The sequence below is a fragment of the Etheostoma cragini genome, chromosome 20 (genome assembly GCF_013103735.1).
Source record: "Etheostoma cragini isolate CJK2018 chromosome 20, CSU_Ecrag_1.0, whole genome shotgun sequence".
Taxonomy (NCBI): Eukaryota; Metazoa; Chordata; class Actinopteri; order Perciformes; family Percidae; genus Etheostoma; species Etheostoma cragini.
In genome coordinates, this window is record NC_048426.1 from 1,225,984 (window position 1) to 1,247,818 (window position 21,835).

The following is a 21,835-nucleotide window of genomic DNA, read 5'->3' on the forward strand; positions in this document are numbered from 1 at the left end:
ATATGAAATTACATAAAATACACGAGCATTGCACACACACACACACACACACACACACACACAACCATAACAGATGACGTCACAGAGAGTCACTGGGTTCAGAGGCATCTCTCCTCGTTCTGCTCTTTCAGCCAAATGAAAGCCAACAGGTGAAAACACGGATAGAGAGAGTCCCAAACACGCACAAACAACACCTGTCGGGCAACTATTTTTAATCAGTAAATGTCTCCCAAAAAACTATTCAAATTATTTTCAGTTTAACCTCGACATTTCCAGACAGAGGAAATAGGTTTGAGCTAATGTAGGTTTGCTTTGTTCATATTAAAACCACTTCAGACTTTGTTCAGTGGGGTCATAATGAGTGACTTTCACTTTCAATTGAGTCAATGTCCAGAAAAGTGTGTTTTTTGTAATTACCGAATTGTATAACTTTCTACACTACTGCCTTGTCACTATAGAATTTCTTATAGAGAAATGTAAACATAATAGGGAAAAAAGTTAAATTAACAGCAGAGGAAAACAAACCAACATTAGGGAAAACCGCACGGTGGTTCTTGGAGAAGTCAATTTTCTGTGAACTAAGAAAAACAGCCTAGTTCATGGCTCTGAAAAACAACTTAAGGTGATTTATGAAGACTTTGATCAGACCATAGAGAATTAAATGTGCCATCTTTCATAAAGCGAGGTGCAACTTTACATTCAAGGTCACATTTCCATTCTGAGTGGAGAAGCTAAACCGCGCTCTCACAATCTCTACTGAATTAAACTTCCCGTGCTTTGAGGAACCTTTAGGGGTTCTCTGCAACATAACCTCTGAGGACCCGAGACAAAAGGTTCATGAATTCTTATTTTCTAAATCTCAAACCCAGCAGTTTTCAGCAATGCGCCATCAGAAAGCAAGTTGGAAGTTGGGAGTTTTTTTTTAATGCAACCATAGACCGTTAATATTAATGGACAGACCATCCGGTTCGGCAAAGTGCTGCCAATGCGGAAGTGCCTTAAACCTGCATTCTATCTTAACTTCAGGAGGGGGAGACTCCTTAAACCTGCATTCTATCTTAACTCCAGCAGGGGGAGACTCCTTAAACCTGCTTTCTATCTTAACACCAGGAGGGGGAGATTACTTAAACCTGCATTCTATCTTAACTCCAGCAGGGGTAGACTCCTTAAACCTGCTTTCTATCTTAACTCCAGCAGGGGGAGACTCTTTCAACCTGCTTTCTATCTGAATTCCCGCAGGGGGAGACTCGTTAAACCTGCTTTCTGTCTGAATTCCCGCAGGGGGAGACTCGTTAAACCTGCTTTCTGTCTGAATTCCAGCAGGGGGAGACACCTTAAACCTGCTTTCTGTCTGAATTCCAGCAGGGGGGGACTCCTAAGACCTCCATTCTATCGGAATTCTATCAGGGGGCAACATGTGCGGTTGCAAAAGGAGGTCGGTTTAGGTAGAAGTCTATGAGAAAGTGACCCACTTCTCACTTGATTTATTACCTCAGTGAACAACAACAAGGATGGCTGCGCCCGTAACGGCAAACACAACGACTCATAGCATGGGGAAAAAAAATAATACATCACAACCTATGAGCAGGGTTTCCTTTCCTGGAAAAAAGCCAACCTGTCAAAAAGAGTTTAACTTCATGAACTGGTTCTAGATTTTTGTTGTTGTTGTTGTTGTTATACCAGAGTAATAAGGCAGAAACGGGTTTCTATGACAGAGCCGGAGAGTTCATTGCAATCAAACACGCCTCACACACACTCACAACAGCAGCAGACAAACATTAAACTGATCTCAGCAGCCACCCCGACCCTTGTTAGTATCAGAGGCTTTTCCCCTCAGGCAAAACTCTCACACGGAGCGAGTCCACATCAAAGTAAACCACGAACATGTCTCTAGTGTGTATCTGGGAGAGCCGCGTATGGGCTACACTTCACTTTCAGCATGTCGGTGTGGGCGGTTTAAGCTTCTGTATACATGTACAGACGAGGGTCTTGCTGCGCTTGTATCTGTAAACCACCACAGTCAACAAAGAGGCTAATCCTCCAGGCAAAATAACCACTCCAAGATTTATGTGGGGGTGTACAGTCTGTTTTTGGTATGTGTGTACATGAGACGAATGTAAGCAACAGCAACCCTTGGTTGACTGTTCAAAGTGCACAGAGTTCAACAGAAAGAAAGCCAGGATGGACAGTGTTTGTTATGAGGCAAAGATCCTTAACCTCACCCAATTGACTTTTTCATCTTCTGGAAGATCTTAATCAGTTGAACAGTGGCTGTTTAACCTGTTTAAGGGGCTGTGGTTGACTCTGGGGTTTTACACATCTGTTTCAATAAAACAAAAAGAGGCTCTTTATAGTTTTAGTCTACCAAGCTGGATTATTTAAATTAGTATACGTGGAGTGGCATATTTGTTGTGGTGAAGTGAAGGGTAATACATCTAGATTCGAATGGCTTTACCATTCACTAACATCATGCAAAGGTTGGTCTACCTCAGGTTTGCTGAGACTGGATGACACCAGGCACCCTGAGCCCACATCCAGGTCCCACTGCTTCCTGCCCTGGTTGTGAGGATCCAGAGCCGAGATCCGTCCATCCAGGGTACTGATGATCACAAGGGACCTGTGGAAACAACACAAAGACTTCAGCTCTCTGTCCAAAATAAGGACTTGGAGACACTTATTGCAGCTTTACATACTGTGACTTAGGAGTGTAATGATGTTGATTCACTGATTAGTGATCCAATGGTATCGATGCAAAGGGAAAACATTGATACCTATCATCATCATCTTAAAACGAGCTTTTATTATGAATATTTTAACTTTTATTAAAAAGAATAGTTTGCTTTTGATGTCTAAAAGAGCTCAGGAATGAAATAGTCAAACCGCATTTAAGTGGCTTTTCACTTTTCACATAACGAAATGTAGCAATAAATAAGGTCTCTGCTGTATTACTGTGCTGCAAAGTGGCATGTAATCAATGACAAAATGATGCCATGTGGCAGGGAAAAAAAGCAATATTACAGCTACTGAGTATTCTTCCACTCACTCGGTTTTCTGATTTGTACTTGTTTGGAGACAGTAAAATTTAAATAAATTCAACACATTTAAAACTAAAAGATGATTATGCTTTATTTATTATTACTATTAATAATAATAATTGATTATTAACTTATCACAATCAAGCACTGAATTGTTCTAGAAAGAACTGCGATGCATCTAAGAATCAGTTCTTTTCCCCACCCCTAGTAAGTACACAACTAAATAAAATATATAACATAGGTATAGTCATTTTTAGACATTTTGATTGAAAAATGTTACATACTGTACTTTTAAATGGGCATTAATGATATTGTCTCATACGTATCGCTGGCCCCTGAATTGAGTCAAATCTCAATGTCGTGGCAGACTTTGTGATTACAGCAAATATCGTGGTGTTATCGAATTAATCAATATAATATTGTATCGTGATGCTTGAGTACTTTCCACCACTACTGTGGTACGGGTACACTCTGCAGCCCTGGGCAACAATGGTTTCATTGGAGCTCTCCCCTTTATTAGATAGTGACAGTAGATGGACAGGAAAGGTAGGAGGGAGAGAGAGGGAGAGGGAGAGAGAGAGAGGGAGAGAGAGAGAGTGGATGATGGTAAAGGGCCGCAGGTCAGACTCAAACCCTTTTGCAAAGGACTACATGGGGCTCCTCCCGGGTGAAGTAGAGGTCGCCCCTCTGAACGTTGACAAGACCGTCTTGCTTTTCATTTTATTTTTTATTAAAGGAATACACTAGTGTTGTCCTATCTTCACAGTGGGGGTTTGTGTTTAATGCAATCAAACACAAGACACTAAAGAGCGAAGAGTTGTTAAGCGGGGGTGCAGATGTTGTCTTTCCCCCTCTAGTCCTCAACCTTTTTTTGCCCATCAGCATGTCCTTCAACCGCAGCCAAGAGCACACCTGTGCCATGACAAACCCCGTCCTGTCAGCTAGCAGGGGCGCATGTTGATTAAAGAGGGGACCAGACCTGAGGATTACCAAACCGGACCAGACATCCCACATATAGCAACTTATTTCTATCAAACTGAAACATTGGTTATAAGAACTCTAAACTCTATTTAAAGAGCTTGAGGTGAGTGAAAGAAAATGCATAGAATAACTAGCTTAAGTATAGTTAGTTTATTACTCGCAACACAACATACATTTTTTCCCCATTTACACACAATTTTCAACAAACATTGTTAACCGTCTCACAGAGCGAGTGCCCCCCCCGGGACTGATTTAAAGGTTTAAGTCTCAAAATGTATACAAAGAAAGAAAAAGCTGGCAGCCAGACAGAAGGGTGATTTCATTTGTACAAGCCCTGAAAATGATTTGCTTTTCTTTTGTCGTCATTTTCCTAAAGTGGACTATATTGTTATCTCCTTTTTTCAGGGAAGGCATAACCGTTTGCTCCTCAGGTATGGGAAGAGCACACCGGTGATGCTCTGAAACAGATGGTAACAGACTGTTAGAGCACACAGGGGGATCTGACACGGATACCTTTCTCAGGCTGTTAATACTGCCGTAGAATTAGGCTCATTTTAGTTTAGGCACTGTTGGGTATGATAAAATAAATGTTTGACCATCAGATATCATCAAAAAAAAAACATATTTTCCACGGATTCCGTTCAGAGGCATTGTTGGCAGAGACACAGTGAGAAGCTAAAAATAAGATTTTGGGGGGGGGGGGGGGATACAGAGGTTGGAAGAGTTGTCCCTTAGATGATGTATGGGCTACATATTCCTCACAGCATCGGTGCACTTTACCTCTGAGAAACGAGTGATGGTTTTTTTTCTAGATTTCAGTTGTCCCGCCCCCAATTCATTCTGCAGCTCCACCAAAAACATTTACTTGGTGAAGAGATTTCCTCCATTAGTAGTAAAGTACAAATTCTCCAAATGAGTTTTATTGCTCTTTATGTGCCCACACAGCAAGATTCTATTTCATCTAGTAACTCCAGGCTAAAAACAGTCCAACAGAGTTGAGTGAATTCGAGACGTCCGGCCCCACCCTTTGCCAAACTCTTAAGAGTTTTGCCGCATTGCTTGTCAATCATGTCCCGGGCTATGGAAGGGGCCACCTCCTGACTATTGATTTGTATCTGTCTAGAGGAGATGCTGTCAACAGGGCTTTTAGCTTTATTTAACACACACATGCCGAAACGGAGCACCCACTGCTTCCCATCCACACAGCTGGGACCCGACCGGCTTCCCACTGTTGGCCACTGGGGCATGTGGGGTTTTAACTGCCTCCCTCGAGGGCAACTACACAACAGTTGCTGAGGGAAGAGACAGGGTTATATTTTTACAGCTCAGGCTGAAAAGAAAACGGGAAATAATGAAATTCATCTCCCTTTATTTACAGCAGCATAAGAGCTGTCAACAAAGCAGAGTGTATTTCCATCACCTGTGCTATCCATCATTTAGACTGAGCAGGTGAATTGCTACTGACTAGCTGTAATCCCTCATTGATCTCATTTATCGAACACTCTTCAGTCATGAAGGGGAAGGGGCATGTTCAACAATGTTTAAGCCTTAGGAAAACTAAGAAATTGATTGTTTCAGGGGGTGCAAATCAATTTTAGGAAGGTTTCGCTTCTGTTTCAATGTAGTCCCTCACACATTCACATGAATTACAATTGCTGCTCTGGACCAGCTAGTTTTGATCAGCTCAACTGGTTTTGGGAGTTTGCATAAAAATGCAAACAGGATCACTTAACATTAATGAGCCATGTGTCTTTCAGCCCCATCAAAGCCAAGATTATTTCCCTAAATCTGCTTTTAGCATTATCAGCATCGCCACTAGCACTCAAGTGTAGAGCACTAAGAAAAACATTGTTTTTCCTCTCAGTCACCAATAAAAACAGAGCGCTAAAGCCCGTTCTCACCCTTTCAATTGGCTGCGAGACCCTGCCAAAAATATTAGGCTGATTGGTTGTTGCTAAGCAGTCGGCTCTCTGAGAGGGTGGAAGCTTTTGGCGGCCTCCGCTCGGCCGGCTCCGCCCCCTCCAAGTCATGCTGTGAATGCAGAAGTGAGGCAGAAGTCACCGAGAGCATCAAGTTCAACTTCAGAGATGGAAACAGGGTGCGCGAGAGATAGAATAATTTCATTCGGAGGGAGATCAAAGGCTTTTGTGGACTCTTTGTACTCCAAATAAAGGATAAGAAGGAGTAGAGAGGGGGTTGGGGGCACTTAAGTCTACAACTTAGGTATCGTGATGGTAATGGAGAAAACGAGCCGTGGAGGAAGGGACGGGGGTGGGGGAGTAGCTACAAAAATAGTACTAAACCGAACAATAAAACCAACTCAAACAAAACAAACAGCCCTACTGTATCATTTATTTTTCACGTCTGAGCCCCGAGACACTGCTGCTCTGCTCGTCACCAAAGGGATAACACGTAGCCTGTGGGGCTGCTGCCGCCGACTGTGACAGACGCAGGCGGCGGAGACACTGAAGAAGACGTTGGAATGGAGAACGAAGAGGGAGAAAGAGGGAAAGTGGTGACGCTGCCAGCACACGGAGGGTTGTTAGTGTCCTTGCCTGTAACGCTGTCAAAGTGTCATAATAGTGCAGAGCCTCAATCACAAAGCGTATGGTGGAGCAGGGAGCCAATTAGCTTCGCTCTCACCAGACTCTCTGCTCCTTAGAGACACTCAGCCTCAGTCTGCACACACACGCACATATACACACATGCACACACGCAGGCACGCACGCACACGCAAAACCGAGCTGCTGGTAAACACACTCCATTCAAAGAAGCAACCAGGATGTTTACACAGGCCAAGTCTCCAAGGAGCGGGAGCCGTCGAGCTGCACCAATCGTAACAGCCTTCCACTTCTCAGCAGCCAATGGGAGCACATTTTTTCTCCTTGCTTAGCCAATGGGTGGGCAACTCTGCGGACTCAGAGCCAATGGCAGAGCAGGACTGCCTGTAACCATGCAACAGCGAGCAGCTTGGATGCACGCTGGAGTGTGGAGTTCTGCTGCCGCGCGGCCACCGAGAGGCAGAACAAAAATACGACAACACGGGGAGCACGTGGGGAGAAAGTTATGGATGCAGCTCCGAGCCCGCCGCACCCAGCACCACCGGCTGCAGCAGCAGGCTTTTAACTAGGCACATTCTTACAGATGAGGGCTGAAAATGTCTTTATTCTGAATACTAATGAAAGACACCAGCAACCTGGGTACGTACGTTTAAATGTGGTAATCCCATCATTTAATTCAGGATATTAAAAGGTTTAGGACCTGCAGGCGGTTGGCACAGCAAACCAAAAACTGGTCTTTTTTTTTTAGCAAACATGAATGTGCTCCCATGTCTCTTACAATGCCTGAAATAAATGAACACTTGCAATAAGACTAGATTAAATGTCCAGGTTTTAAAAAAAGAAGTCTGATTCCTAATCACAGATGGCGTAACAGCTGCACTTTAATACAGCTCAATGTGACTTGAATGTTTATACAACTGTCCTCTAAACCTTGTTGAATAACCGAGTGATAACTTTTTTTTTTTTTCTTAGGTTCTTGCCACAGCAGCTGAGGACTTGAGTGACAGACCTGGATGTGCAGTCTCCTTTAAAAACAAATCAAGTTCCCATCCATCAGGGTCACTGCAGCAGACCACCGCAGCAGCAGAGAGCAAAGGGTGTGGTTAAGAAAAAAACTTCTAGTACTAGCATAAAAAACACACACACACACACACCATTTAAAAGCATTGCCAACACCCTCTCTCTCTCTCTCTTTTTCTCTCTATCCTGCATAAGTACGCTCCCTTCTCCAACCCATTTTATCTCACACGTGGTAAAATCCAAACTCTATGGCGCCACGCTCCAGGCGGCTGATTGGCTGGGCTGCAGCTCCGATCCGAGCATCTGATTCGTTGTTGCTAAGCAGTGAGGAGCCATCGAGAGTGAAAACAAGGCAGCGTGGTCCTACTAAATACCAGCTAACTCCTTGTTTTCATCCTCTCCTCTCCTCCCTCCCTCTCTCTGAGTATCCCACCTTTTTGCCTCTGCCCCACCCATACTGCAGTGCTGCAGGATGGGTCCTGCCGACTTACCGAAATAGCCACTGACTGACCTAATAAACTCATTCCTCTCAATAACACATTGAAAAACCAATAGTGTTTAGCAATCACTTTTATCAAGAACTGGTTACGGTTTATGTCACTGCACACACTTATGACATAACACGCAGACATCTTGTCAAAAGAGCCACAAGCGCTTCTATAACCCAGACAGTGTTCATCAAGTGCAGAGAGTCTGGAAGTCAGCGACAAAGATAAGGTCATCACATCCCTCTGCAAACTAGACAACTACTTCAACATCAATACAGAGGGCAATGCAATCAGAAATAGTCCGAATTAGTATGGTTACCTGAGAAAAACACAATGAGGATGAAATGAATTAAACTGTAACTTCCAAGCTTGTTTGAAATGACACGGAGTTTAGCAGCTGGAGGACCCCTCCAATGTGAAACAACTGCTGTACACAAACTGAGCTTAAAAGTGCTCAATTAAAAACTGTCCAGAGGGAGTTCAATCATCTTCCTCTTGACCTCTTATTTTTGGGGACAGTTTCTATTTATAAAAACCCACAACATCTCCCCGGTTACATTTAGTGGACTACTAAAACAAAGTAGGAGGGGAAAAAAACAAGGAAATGAACTACCCCCCCCCCCCCCCCCCCCCAAAAAAAAACCTTTTCCTCCTCCTCTTTTACCTAACTATAGCCAGACCCATGTGGCCAACTCAAATTCTGAGCACTAGCCCCGTCTCTCCGACGCAATTGGCGGACAAGTTGCCCGGCTCGGCGGATTGGCTGTTGCTAAGCAGTAGGCTGGTGGGAGCCAGCCGGCAAGCACGGCGGCCCAGAAGAGCTGTTGCTGCTGCAGGGCCCTTGAGGGGTGGGGGGGGGGGCAGAAGGGGTGGGGGGGCAGGTTCCAACAAAGCTGCTGTCCTCTCACCTCCAAGTGCTCCCTAAGGTGCTGGAAGTCCCGATGGGGCATTTGCTGGCGGAGGCATCAAACCTGCCAGCTCCGTCACATGCATGATTCACATACTGTACACACACAAAAAATGTATGTGCACAAGCACGCACACACGTTAGTGTGTGTGTGTGTGTGTAAACACCAAGTCTCCAGAGCAGAGCCATATAGACGGCAGCATTACAAGTGAGGTGACAGCCGTCAGCTGACACAACAGCAGCTTTCCTCACAACTGAAAGGCGGATCAAAGCCAACATCTGGAATATTTATAGATTACAGGATACAGGGGCAAAGGAGGGAATGAGGATGAGAAAAAAAAAAAAAACTAAAAAAAACAGGCAGAAACTTTTAAATGTTGACATCTGAGCGTTGACTGATTCTCAAGCTGTCCGCGTGAATTGTTTGCAAGAGCGTGAGTGTTTGAAGAGATCCACACCAAACCCTGATTTGGAAGAAAATAAACATCCGTCCATCCGTTCTCTTTAAAACACAGAGAGATCAAGGCTGGGAGAGTGGTATTATCAACAAAGCACTACAGTGAATCTTCCAAGGAGTGAATGTGTCTTTGTAACCTTTCCTGATTTTACTGACTTTTATTTTACTTTAAGTGACTCTGTAAAGTTGATTAAAGGTGTGTTAAAATTCTTATTATCACCACAGGACCTCGTCTGTTTGACTTAGGACAACAGCAGCAGGTAATGGCTTGTTAGGTCACCGGACACACACACGCACACACACGTACAGACAGACACACAGACAGACACACAGACAGACAGACAGACACATTTTTAATCCCAAATTGGGAAATTAAAACATACAAGCAGCAAGTTACCAAGGACATTCACACATATATTTAAAATGAAAATTAAATATGAATTATACTAGAACAAAATACACACAATATTTAAAAAAAGACAATTAAAAACAAATCTACATACACATAACGTATGTACTTTTTTTTTTTTTTTTTAAAGCTGACCTGATATAAATCCTAATTTCAAACGTAGTCATAGCAGGTTTTCTTTTCTCTTTCTGAAGTCCAGGTCCACTGTCATCACTATTATCATCAACCTTAACCATTCTGTGTGTTTTTTTAAATTTACTGTTCTGTGACAACAACTTTTTTTTAAAAGAGGAATGGATTCTTGAGACATTTTTCCTACTGTTGTTAATGTGTTTTCTGACATTTAGAAGACTTTTGGGTGTAAATTGGCCTGTTTGAAGGGAAACACGGCAAAATTGTGTCTCGTTTCTTGTGACATTTTTAAAGTTCAATGACAATTCTCTTGACAGATGGATGGAAACAGAGCATGGAGTAGAGTATATACTCAAGGGGTGACATTAAAAAGCAATGTGTATACGTGTGACAGTAAGGGAGGGCATTGCGGAAGGAGCAGGTGTAAGATGAGAGAGTAAACATGAGAGCAAGAGACAAAGACAGGCAGGATGTGGTCGTAGGACTGTTTTAACACTAGGACATCCACTTCCATAAGTTCATCTTTTTCATATCTCGTCATATATAACATATATATTTGTTGTTGTTTTATAGACATGCTGTTTTGTTTAGTTTAGTTTTTTTTTTTTTGGGGGGGGGGGTTTACCAGGCGCTCCAATATAGACATGCATTATTCACCTCTATAGTCTAGCTGCATCTGCCATCTTTGTTAATTCTTTATCTTATTGACGTGTACACAGTTGGTTTTGGTGCATTCAAACTGGCAGAAACACACACTTAGTTTAATGCTATTATTTTGGTTTTGCACTAATGGACAAATACTCAAACTTTCTACAATATTTCCAATGTAATAAACCCAAAACAAAAGAGAGGAATGATTTCTTTAAACCTTTAACGCTATGGACAATATATTCCAAACATATAACCCAAAAAGTAATTGATAATAGATGACTCAAAGACAATAAGTGGTGGTGGACAATATGAGGAAAATATCCAATGCGATTATTTTTGACTGATATTGCGATTGAGATATGATTCACGATGTTGAAGGAAATGATCATGTTTGCATCATTATTCTCATTTTCATTGACAACTATAAAATAGTGAAGAAATTCAATGATTATAGTGTGATTTTTGCGAGGATATGTATCAAATCAAGATGTTTTCTGTAGTCTGCAGGATAGGATTTGTAGACCAAGGTGTCTCTGCGGCCCCACCATACTTCACCCCTCTGCAATTTGGATCTTGCACTAGTCCAAACTGCGATTTTGATAAGACTGCGATTAATTGCGCAGCTGTAACAGACAAACTGGGAATAAGACAGAAAGATCATGAGAGAAGAAAGCATGAGACACAGACTGGGACAAAGTGAGAGAGGAAGCCAGGGGAAACGCAGCAGAAAGTTGGAGACGGAGAGGTGTACTGAGAGGGATTAGACGCAGGCAGGCACAGAACGCGAGTGGCAGGGTGGGGACGCTCAGAAGTTTTCATGCAGCAGCTGAGGTGCCTGGCAGGGGGGGGGGCTGACTTTTTATCAGAGCAAAACTCTGCTCCGATAAGAACTTCAGATTTACTCTTGATACGGCAGTGTAGATCACCTACACCCTGGGTGTAAACAGCAAGCCACTTCCAGCCTGTGGGGGCAGTGGTGAACACTACGATTGTATTCCTGTAAACACTGTGTGAAACCAGCTTTAGTTTTTTACTCAATTTTTCAAAAAAACATATATATATGTCAACTAATTACACCTATTCCTCTTGAATTGAGCTTCATGGCACCGACTGCACAGTGTGCACAGTGGCTCCCTGTTGTGACAAAGCTCGGGTTGTTTGGTATCCCAAATTACAAAAACCTACTATTTGATGCGTTGGGGGGGTCAGAAAGCTTTTCAGTGCTGCGTTTTTACCACCTTGAAGATACAGCAGCACCACGTTTGAGTATTAAGATAAGAATCAGCAGCAAACACCTCATGGAGGTTCCTCTCCAACGTGTTCAATGTTATGACTGACTTTGATCCAACTTCCTCTTGAAGACACATGTGTAATACTACACAGAGAATAATTTAGTGAATGACCTGATGGGCTTCAAGGAAAAAAAGGCCTGGGAATAGGAATGATTCTGGAAGCTGTATCACAGTCCAAAGTATCTGTAATGGTCTTGGTAAAAAAAGTAATTAAAAAGAATAACATGGCAGAGAGAAGGAACATCCTGAAGAACACACTGCGCCAAAGATCTAAGATGGGTGTCAAACCTACTGTTTACCAAGGAAGACTAAAATCAATGCCCTACCCACTGCGCCAAGAACTGCATCTCACTTTCGGGCAGCAGCAGCAGCAGCAGCAGCAGCAGGTCTATCACAGTCCGGGTCTGTGTGGAACTGTACATTGGTGACTGACAAGATCCTGGGGATTTTCTCAGCTGCGTGACATACTCTTTGCATGACAGTCATAAAATAAAAATTTGCACTTGTCAAGTTTGATATGTGTTCTTGGTACCCGAGTAGAGCTAGAGCACCAATCACATGTTTGCTTTAGAACAACAACTGGTTTCAGTTTATGTTCAAGACAGATTTCATAAGAAGAAACTCCACCAGGCCTTCTGTTAAATAACCACAGATCTGTGCACACAGGCAGCATCACAACATTTAAAGTTAGACCCTTTAGATAGTATGGGACTTCTTATTTCTTGTCCTGCAGAGCCACTTTGACTTCACATTGCAACATACTGTACATGATCACTTCAACTTTCTGCTAAAATCCCAATTAACTGGGGTTAATTAAATAAACAGACTCGGACTTTATTCACACTTTGCTCTTCTCAGCTAAGATCTCTACGAAGGAGTAGATAAGCTCTGTGTGGTAAGATGACGGTATCTTTGTTGTTAAGTGATTAGGAAGGATCCCTTCATGTAATGGGATTTGTACATGTCTTAACTAACTAACTGTAACTTTTCAGTACGAAAAAAATCATTTCTGACATTTTTTAAGTTTAATGACAATTCTCTAGAGTGAAGTAGGTACTCCAGGGGTGACATTAAAAAGCTATATGTATAAAAAAAATGAAATGAACGTCACCTGTATGTTCAGTTAGTTATTGTACATACTGTTTTAATACAACTTCCGACATGCCCATAACAACCAAGACATGTCAGTTCATGAACCGTCCCAGCGCCACGGTGACATCCTGCGGTCAGTGGGCAGGGGACTTCTCAATAGCCCGGACACATCAAGTCCAATGGACTGGAAAGACAGGGTACTTACTAAAAACTTTGGGCAAAATAATCTCGAATAATACCTTAAAAGTAGTTAGTTCAAGCTTACTGTTCGACTGTCGCATGTGTTTTTTCCTGTGTGCTTTTCACGCGATTTCCGTCCAACTTCAATCGAATCTGCGCCCATTATCCGACATGAAGTCAAACTCACTCGTCAACAGTGTGTTTTTATACTGTGACAGCTCGCTGTCACTACCTAATATTTCTTCTATGACATTATATACAAAATACGAGCGATAATACTGGTTAAACCGAGATGTATGTCGGAGGGAACATAAGCAATCACATCCACAATAAGTTTTGAGTGCAGTGAGGCGAAACTATAGATAGCACGCGTCCAAAGCACGAGACAGTGAGTGTCAACAGCCTGGTTAACGCGACGTTATAGCTAGCTAGTTACAGGAAAAATAAATACTTTTTCATGCTAACATTTAGTTTGTTCGTCATTGTGGAGGTCGTCCACATTTTGCAAGTGTGAAATAAGCGTGTCAAACTGCAAGTGTCCGATAATGGGCGTTTAGCTGCTCGCTGTCTGTTAACTTTAACCATTTAAAAATAAATACCTTGTCGGTTGGACGTTTCCTTTACTTTCTCCATATGAGTCGTCGGTTTCCCCCGCCGAACCGTTGTCGTCGTCCTCAACGGTAACGTCTGCTACAATGACCGGGGGGCCAACGTTCTCCAAGCCCCGCTCCATGACGCTTGCACCATCTTCCCCCGTGGTCGAACCTGAGCCCCGGGTGGCGGACTGGGGCTCCCTCCCGATGGCGGAGCCGTGAGCTTGCGAAGTCCCGAATCCGATGAGCGCTTTCAGCAACAGCAGGAGCACCAGGGAAATGCTCACGTTTCCAAAGTGAAGCCCCCTTTCCATTTGTAAGACTGGCACATTAGTGAAATATGAGATTTACATGCCACTGGCCTTGTAAATCTTAACATGAAAAAGTTAAAGTGCAAAAAAACTGTAACTATAAAGAAAACTCCGTTGTGTCTTACAAAACGCCCTTCCGTTCTTTAAGTAAACATAAACAGCCACTGGGACACCATGTTATTCCCTTTATACTTCACACAGACTTGCCTTGGTAACGCTAAATCCCGCCTTGTTTCTACACTAGGATTGGACCGTAAAATCCCTACAGTCGTTAAAATCTATGTAACTGTCTCTCATTGCGCCGTTTGCTGTCAATCATCTATACTCGCATACTAAGCAGAATACAATTGAATAAGAGAGCTGTCACTCAAAAAGGCTGCCTAAAAATGTTTCAGCCCCCCCAAACAGTGCACTTCATTGGCTAATCCTATGTTTGTCAAAACGACGCAGGCGCACAGGCGCCTGGCACACAACAGGAGCAAAAGGTGACGTAAAAAAATCCCCGATGGCGAATCCTGTTGCCGATACATGATTGGTGGGATGTGGCGTCGTTCGTTCAATAAGAGAGACAGGGTCGAAAAGCAGCAACGCTATTGGTCTATTTATACCCCCCTGACTAAACGTCAGCACTCGATTTGGTATTTCAGCTGTCATTCACGAGTAGGCTAGTTGTCAAGACAGCCCAGCCGACATAAAAGGTCAGCAAAAGCATCAACGTGGCTCTCGTGCTGTGATAGGTACATTTCCTGTTCCTGATCACGAGTTTTATTTTCTCACTTTCGGATAAACAAACAGCCATGATTACATAATGGATTTGAAAGACTCTAAAAGCATTATGAACTTTTTTCAAATGGAAAGTTGACACTGCATGCCAGCCACAACGCTTTTAAGTCAATTAATTAAGTTTTCATAAATATTCATGAACAAAAACATTAAGTAGCTGTACATTAAGTTTTCAATGCGTATATATGATATATTCTAATAGTTTTCTATAATAATGGTCGTATATGGGATCAAATTGTGAACCCAGTTTGCGTTGCGAGACGTAAACACCTGACAGCAGAATTCTTGCATTTCCAGCGCCCCCAAGTGGCCATACAGGAGAACTGCACCACCAGTGTGGTTTTTAACATCTTTGACATGAAACATACATTCTGTACTGACTAAAGCTTGGTGCATCCAAATTACAATCTACTGACTGCTGTCTAAAAGGGCTACAACTAACAATTATTTCCATTGTCACTTAATCTGTTGAATATTTTGATGAAAAATGCATGGGTACATAGGAAAAGAGACTATACCCTAAGCCTTAACATTCATAATTGTCTGTAAACTGAAATATATTCAGTTAACTCTGATAGACACATCTGCCAACCTAAAACACTATCAAAATTGTTGCCAACTTATTTTCTGACGATGGAATAATTGAATTATTGACTTTCCGATCCAAGTCTGTGTTCCACAAATAAATAAAAACGAGGCGTTACTGTTGTCATTACAGTTATGTATTGGTGTACCAACATAATAGCACATTCACACAAAAAATAGCAAAATGATTATCACAGTGAATTAGTAAAGAAGGGAGTAAGAGCTGTACAACTTGTTTCTGGCCCAATCTGGGCAACACAATCAGAGTTACCTTTCAGTCTGTCTACACACCCCCGAGGCCGATGCATCCTCAAATGCACCCGGTCCATTTGATGTAGGAGAGTAGAACTCAACTCCAACACGGTACCTAATAACAGCGACTCGTAGACAAATTTGCATTACATTTGCCCAGATGTTCCCCTGAATCGCTCACAGCTGTACATACAAAAAAAAAAAAAAAGAATTAAGTTTAAGGCATCGTGAGCCAAAAGCAGAGTGAACAGCGGCATTCCAAAGGCAAATACATCAAACATAAAAAAAATAATAATCAAGTTTCTTAACAACTGCCGGTTGTGCCTGATTTTCAACATTTTAAGTGACGTCGTGAAACATGACATACGTTGGAGTTTTTGTTTTTGGAAGCCGGACACTAATTTAACCCAACCTTAAGGATTGAGGGTTGCATGCATTTTTGATCCATTAATATATTGAAATGTCTTTCCTAAAACCTGACAGTGAGCTCGGATTCAGAGTGACAGTGTTCCAACAATAAGACCAGCTGCATCTGAATAAAAACAGGCTGCCAAGGCACATACGATGTACTTGCTGTTGGTTCAGATTCGAGCTGTATCAGTTAGCAGACTGTGACCATATTGTAGCATAAGTGCCAATCATCGTTACCTCAAAACGTTCTGCACGTCTCTCTATAGCTATGTTTAAAATTAAATTGATGGCACAGATGGCTTTTGTACATAATAGGAAATTGTAACGCAAGTAACGTACAGGCACACAGAAGAGCTACCACAGTGGAGATAAGTACATGCATGACAGTACATGGTGGTTTGGTTTTTTGTTAAACAGTGAGCCGGTGTAACGGGACAGGAACAGCTGTTGATAATCAAACATTTCCTGACCTTCGTCTTCTCTCGAGGAATCCCATCATTGCTACACAGCAACCGTGGCAATCATATGCTAAAATACAACAGCCAGGGATAAGATATCACGACTGAAGATCTCATTCATTTTTGGAGCTTTTTCAGCTTAAATTCGCATATTAATTCATTCTACTAAGTACAACTTCTTGACTGTGTCGAATATAGTTCATATTACTCCTCTTTCTGTGATCTAATTAAACAAAATGACTTCAAGGGATATCAGCTTTCTGATTGCTTACGTCTTGAGCCTTCGCTTGACGAGTGGACTCGTACTATTTGCAGCCGCCTACAGAAGCAAACGGCAATAGTTGGCCATATGATCATAAACCTTTAACCCTTGTATGGTATTCAGATCAAATCGACCCATTTCAAAATATACAAGAAAAATGGAACAAGTTACAGTTTTTCTACCTGAAAATCACTGGCCTAACCTTCTTTTCTGTGATAAACATGTATTCCTGACCCAAGTCAGAAAATTATTCTACAAATGACCCCTAAAGTTTTTTCCACAGTGGATTTTTAACATGAATAACTTTATGACAAAAAACAAATCCCATTTTAATTGTGTTCAACTAGAGACTGATTGCATTCCTTAAACATATACTGTATGTTATCTCAGTTGTTTGAAACTGAGATAAAGACAATATTTGTTAATAGATTATGAAGTAAATTTCCCCGAGGGATCCGAGAGGGTCCGAAAGTGAAGACAATACAAGGGTTAAATGTAACTTTAATAGCATTTTTTCTTTTGCTACGACTGAACATGTAATCTCAAGGCACACCTTAGATTCATTCTGCGGCACGGCAGTGACCCCCAGCACTTTGCAGACATTTAGTCACACCTGGTAAGACAAGAAGAGCCAACATCCCCCGTGAGACCAGGCAGCCAGACTGGACTAAACAACAACCACTACGCATATCAGAGGCACTGGATTTTACTCATCAGGCACTTTAAAAAACAGTGTTAAGACACACCACCTGCAGGATGAGGAAAAACCAAGTGATCCTCAATCGTATCTGGCTTTGAGATGTGTGAAACAGCCCAGCTCCAGTTCTGCAAGAGGTGCAGCTCGGTCCAAACCCAGTCTGAGACCAGGTGGAAATCAGAAACACGGCACTTGTGGATTAAAGCGAGGTCATTCGGGAGGAGGGACGACGGGGAATACGGCAAACTCTTCAGTTGACTGGAGGATCTCGAACCTGCACGCTTCCGTCCTCCATCCCGAAGTAGGCTCGTTCAGCCATGCCGACAAAAAGCCCAGTCTCCACCACACCTGAAGAGGACACACACACACACACACACACACACTTTGTTAGCAAGCAGCACAATATGCACCTAAACACAGCTACTTTGGAGCCAGCTCACCTGGAATCATCTTGATCGCGGTGTTGACTTCCTTCCAGTTCTCAGCGCGCTCAAACTTCCAGTCCAGGATAAAGTTACCGTTGTCAGTGACCACAGGACCCTATGAGCCAGAAAGACACAACTCAGACCTCAAGTCGCTCGCCAACAATCATTTTTCAAACAACAATCTATCACCCAGAGGGCTGTGTGCCAACTTCACAAGACAGATGTGTGTTTAGGGCACTTACTGCACAACTGAAATGTGATTGGGATTCATAGCCCATCACAGTTGTGTTGTACTTTTGTGTCTAGAACGGGACCATGACAGAGGTAAACAACACACACACACACACACACACACACACACACACTTTTCTTAACTTCACTGAAAAGAGTTGAATGTTGAACAATTTTAATTTCAAGGACTTTGTTCTCCAGTGCACTCTGACAATAGAAAGGTTGAAATAAACCTACAAACAATAGTCTTATTTAAGTCTAGATCAATCTAAACCCTTGATTAGCTGCTTTGGGGATTTTAAACCCTTTTTAGGGGGGCTTAGCCTCCCCGACAATCAATAATACTAAAAAACACAACAACATTATAATCAATTTTACTTAAGAGTTTGTGAACTTGTCTGATGTCTGCGTTACACACATGTAACCCTGTCAAGGAAAGGGTTACCAGAAACATAGTGTTGGCCAATCAGGTGGTTGCACCAGTCTCCCGCCTTTGGCTGAGTCTCTGATTTGTCAGAGGGAGAGCAGGAGTGTGGTTGTGAACTAAACTAAACTGCTGAATGTTAGAACATTTTGTCATGTTGTGTTATTACTATGATTTAATGAAGTTTAGTTCAATCATAGTGTCAAAAACGTTAGCCGACGTTGGTCAATAGCTACCTCAGAGATGATTGGCTAATGAAATTACTGATATAGCTGTTTTTTATTCATGTCACATTCTCATTAGGGGCTGGGCCCCCCTTAAGATCTGATCCTAGAATTGTCCCTGATAAGCAGAATTGACCCATTCCTTTACCCTGATTGGGTGACAGACACTTCTATATAGTTATGAAATGATCATGTGTAACTATGAAGCAAATGTCCAGTCATTAGGACACAAAGTGCCCCAGGCTCAACAGCCAAAAGGAAGAATACAAAGACGAGGAGCAAGAATCCCAAACCCTCTCCTCTGTCCTGTTGGATGCTCTTCATTTGAAAAAGAACAGAGTAGGAAGTAAATGGTTTCAGTTGTCCTCTAAAGACTGTTAATGAGGCAGATATGGTGTCGGTGTTGTGTTGGTCCTCTCGTTTCAGTCCAAACGTTCCTCAGTTTTAATGGTCTCATAAGCCCTTCCCTACTGGAAACGGGCCCGTCAGAGAGGAACCCTTACGTTTCTAACCAAAACACATCGTATGACAAATGGGTTCAACGCACATAAAACATCTGCAAAGACAGTTTTTAGGGCTAGCAATCAATTAAAATATTTAATTGACATTAATGGTCCATATTTAACTTATTGTGATTTATCACAGTGTTTATATCTGTTCTAAATGTACTTTAAACGGGATATTTTTAAAGTTTTCAATGCTCTCATCAACATGGAGTGTGCACAAATATGCTTGCTTTCTGCAAATAATATTGCAACAATCCAAAACAGTGACAAATGTGGAGAATATTCTCCAGAATAACTTCAAAAAGGTACTGTATGATCAAAACATCTGCTGAAAGCAGAATATGGCAAACAAGCCCATCAAGCTACAACAGATGGGCACGTTGACCTGAATGGAACAATAACTGGTAATGCTGACAATTTATTACACGGCTTGGTTGAATGTGCTTGAATTGCTTGGATGTGGATTGGTCAATCACTGCGTTCTGCAGCCATTTCTGTATAACAGGCTGTTGCCATGGAGAAAGCTCTGATCGCAAATTTAGAAATCAATATTTGTGCTCCCACAGCTGATCAGCGGTCACAAAGGGAGAGCGGGGGGGATACGGGGAGCGCCAACAGAGCGAATGGGAACTCACTGGGGCGATCAGCAGCGGTAAAGTGAACCATCCCGACTGGGACACAGGCGCCATCAGTGGGTGAGACGTGTCATATGCAGACTCAACACCCTTCTTGTTGGGGGCACTAATCAAGCGTACATTTGTTTTTAGCCCAAATTTTAAAACCATACCTTGTTTACATCCATATCTACGAGCCGGCAGTCTTCGTATTCGCGACCTTTGCTTGCACATCGCAGCATATTTTGGCACTTTGCTACCGCTTGTAGGTAAGTCAAATAGTGTGAAGCCATTAGTTATGTGAGTGAAGTTGCCGGCGTGCACAAGACAAACTAAACGGGGACCCACTTGTGGGGAGAAAAAAGGCTCCATAGTGCTACAACAGGTCATAGAGTCCAGATCTGTGAAATAGAATAGAAATAGACCCAATAGTGAAATTGCTGCTGGAACAAACAGAGAGGAGTTATGGAGTCAGAATAACAGAAAAGTTGAATACAGACAGGACAGCAAAGCCAATCCTCCACTTACTGCTTTACTGACAGCCATCCGTAAGACGGCCTCTCCTCCAAAGCGCTTGGCTATCGTCCTGGAGACGGGGACGTACGCCATGGGGATCACCTCAATGGGAACTCCCTTCTTCCACTGCTGGCCCAGAGCCTTGGAGTCCTTTCTGGGAGAGGAGAAGGAAGATAAGCTCCATATCTGGGCACACGCACACACACACATTCACCTTGCAGAATAAACTACAGGGCCCTGCATAGAGACTGTCAGCTAGCTTTATTTTTTAAAACATCGGTTAATGCTACTAATCACTGGTTATTAAAGCAAACCACACATGCAATTAAAGTCTAGTCTCTCAACCAGCTAATAATACATACTGCATCCATTTAACACCACTTCAATGAACAATCACGAACCAAAGCCACATTCTCTAGTAGTTATCCTTCTCTCATCGAGTTCACCCAGCAAAGACAAACCTGTAGTCGGCAATGACAACGAAATGTTTCGCACAGCCGGCTACAATCTTCTCCTGAGTCAGGCAGCCGCTGCGAGACAAGGAGAGGACAGGTGTGAGACAGAAGTCAGGAGGAACCGGCTCAGTTCTGCCGTCTGGGTTCAACTGCACTCACCCGCCACCTTTTATCAGCGCGAGATCTGCGTCCACTTCGTCTGCTCCGTCGATCGCCACATCCAGCTGTGTGGGAGGAATGTGAACTTATTACAGCATACAACACACTGCTGGGTTAATATAATACTCCGATTAACGTGCTCATACTATGCTCATGTTCAACATCCATTTCATAATTGTATTTTGAGGTTGTACCAGAATAGGTTTTAACTTTGAGAAAACACCATATACGTTTTTGTTCTTTGTTGTACTGCACATTGCTGCAGCTCCTCTTTTCACCCTGTGTGTTGAGCTCTCTGTTTTAGCTACAGAGTGAGACATCTCACTTCTGTTCCATCTTAGTTGGGAGTCGCACATCCGCAGTAGCTAGATAAGGACTACTGGCCAGTCAGAAGCAGAGTGTGAGGGCGGGCCCTGACAGTACCTAGGTAAGGACCACTAGAATCGTGACACTCCTAATGTATACATAAAAAGTACTTCAAACAAAACTAACAAAAGGAAAACCTTTTGTTAGTTTTGTGCATTATAAAAAATATTTGATGGTTGCTTCTACAATTGAAGGAATAAGTTCTCTGAGAATCTTGTTTATATCCAAGCTAAATTGATGAGTCATTACTTGAAGTCATGGCAACCAAGTAAACAACAGGGGGAATACTACTTTCCACTCAACCTTAGGCAAAGTGACACACCGCAACTAAAGCCGCGACATCAAATCTGCACTCAAG

The 21,835-nt window shown here is 42.6% G+C and overlaps 2 protein-coding genes across 2 annotated transcripts in view; both read right to left on the reverse strand.

The window, feature by feature from the left end:
* Positions 1–14,423, reverse strand: part of eif2ak3 (eukaryotic translation initiation factor 2-alpha kinase 3) — a 31,055-nt gene extending 16,632 nt beyond the window's left edge. Inside the window, exons 1-2 of the mRNA XM_034859294.1 lie at positions 13,805–14,423; positions 2,488–2,617 (exon numbers count right to left, since the gene is read on the reverse strand). Coding sequence (XP_034715185.1) covers positions 2,488–2,617; positions 13,805–14,112 — 438 coding nt within the window. The 5' untranslated portion in view covers positions 14,113–14,423. The remainder of the gene's footprint in view (positions 1–2,487; positions 2,618–13,804) is intronic.
* A 2,921-nt stretch (positions 14,424–17,344) lies between these two features.
* The window catches only part of rpia (ribose 5-phosphate isomerase A (ribose 5-phosphate epimerase)), a 6,258-nt gene continuing 1,767 nt past the window's right edge, over positions 17,345–21,835 (reverse strand). The window contains exons 5-9 of the mRNA XM_034859300.1: positions 21,112–21,176; positions 20,959–21,027; positions 20,510–20,651; positions 17,998–18,097; positions 17,345–17,905 (exon numbers count right to left, since the gene is read on the reverse strand). Coding sequence (XP_034715191.1) covers positions 17,808–17,905; positions 17,998–18,097; positions 20,510–20,651; positions 20,959–21,027; positions 21,112–21,176 — 474 coding nt within the window. The 3' untranslated portion in view covers positions 17,345–17,807. The remainder of the gene's footprint in view (positions 17,906–17,997; positions 18,098–20,509; positions 20,652–20,958; positions 21,028–21,111; positions 21,177–21,835) is intronic.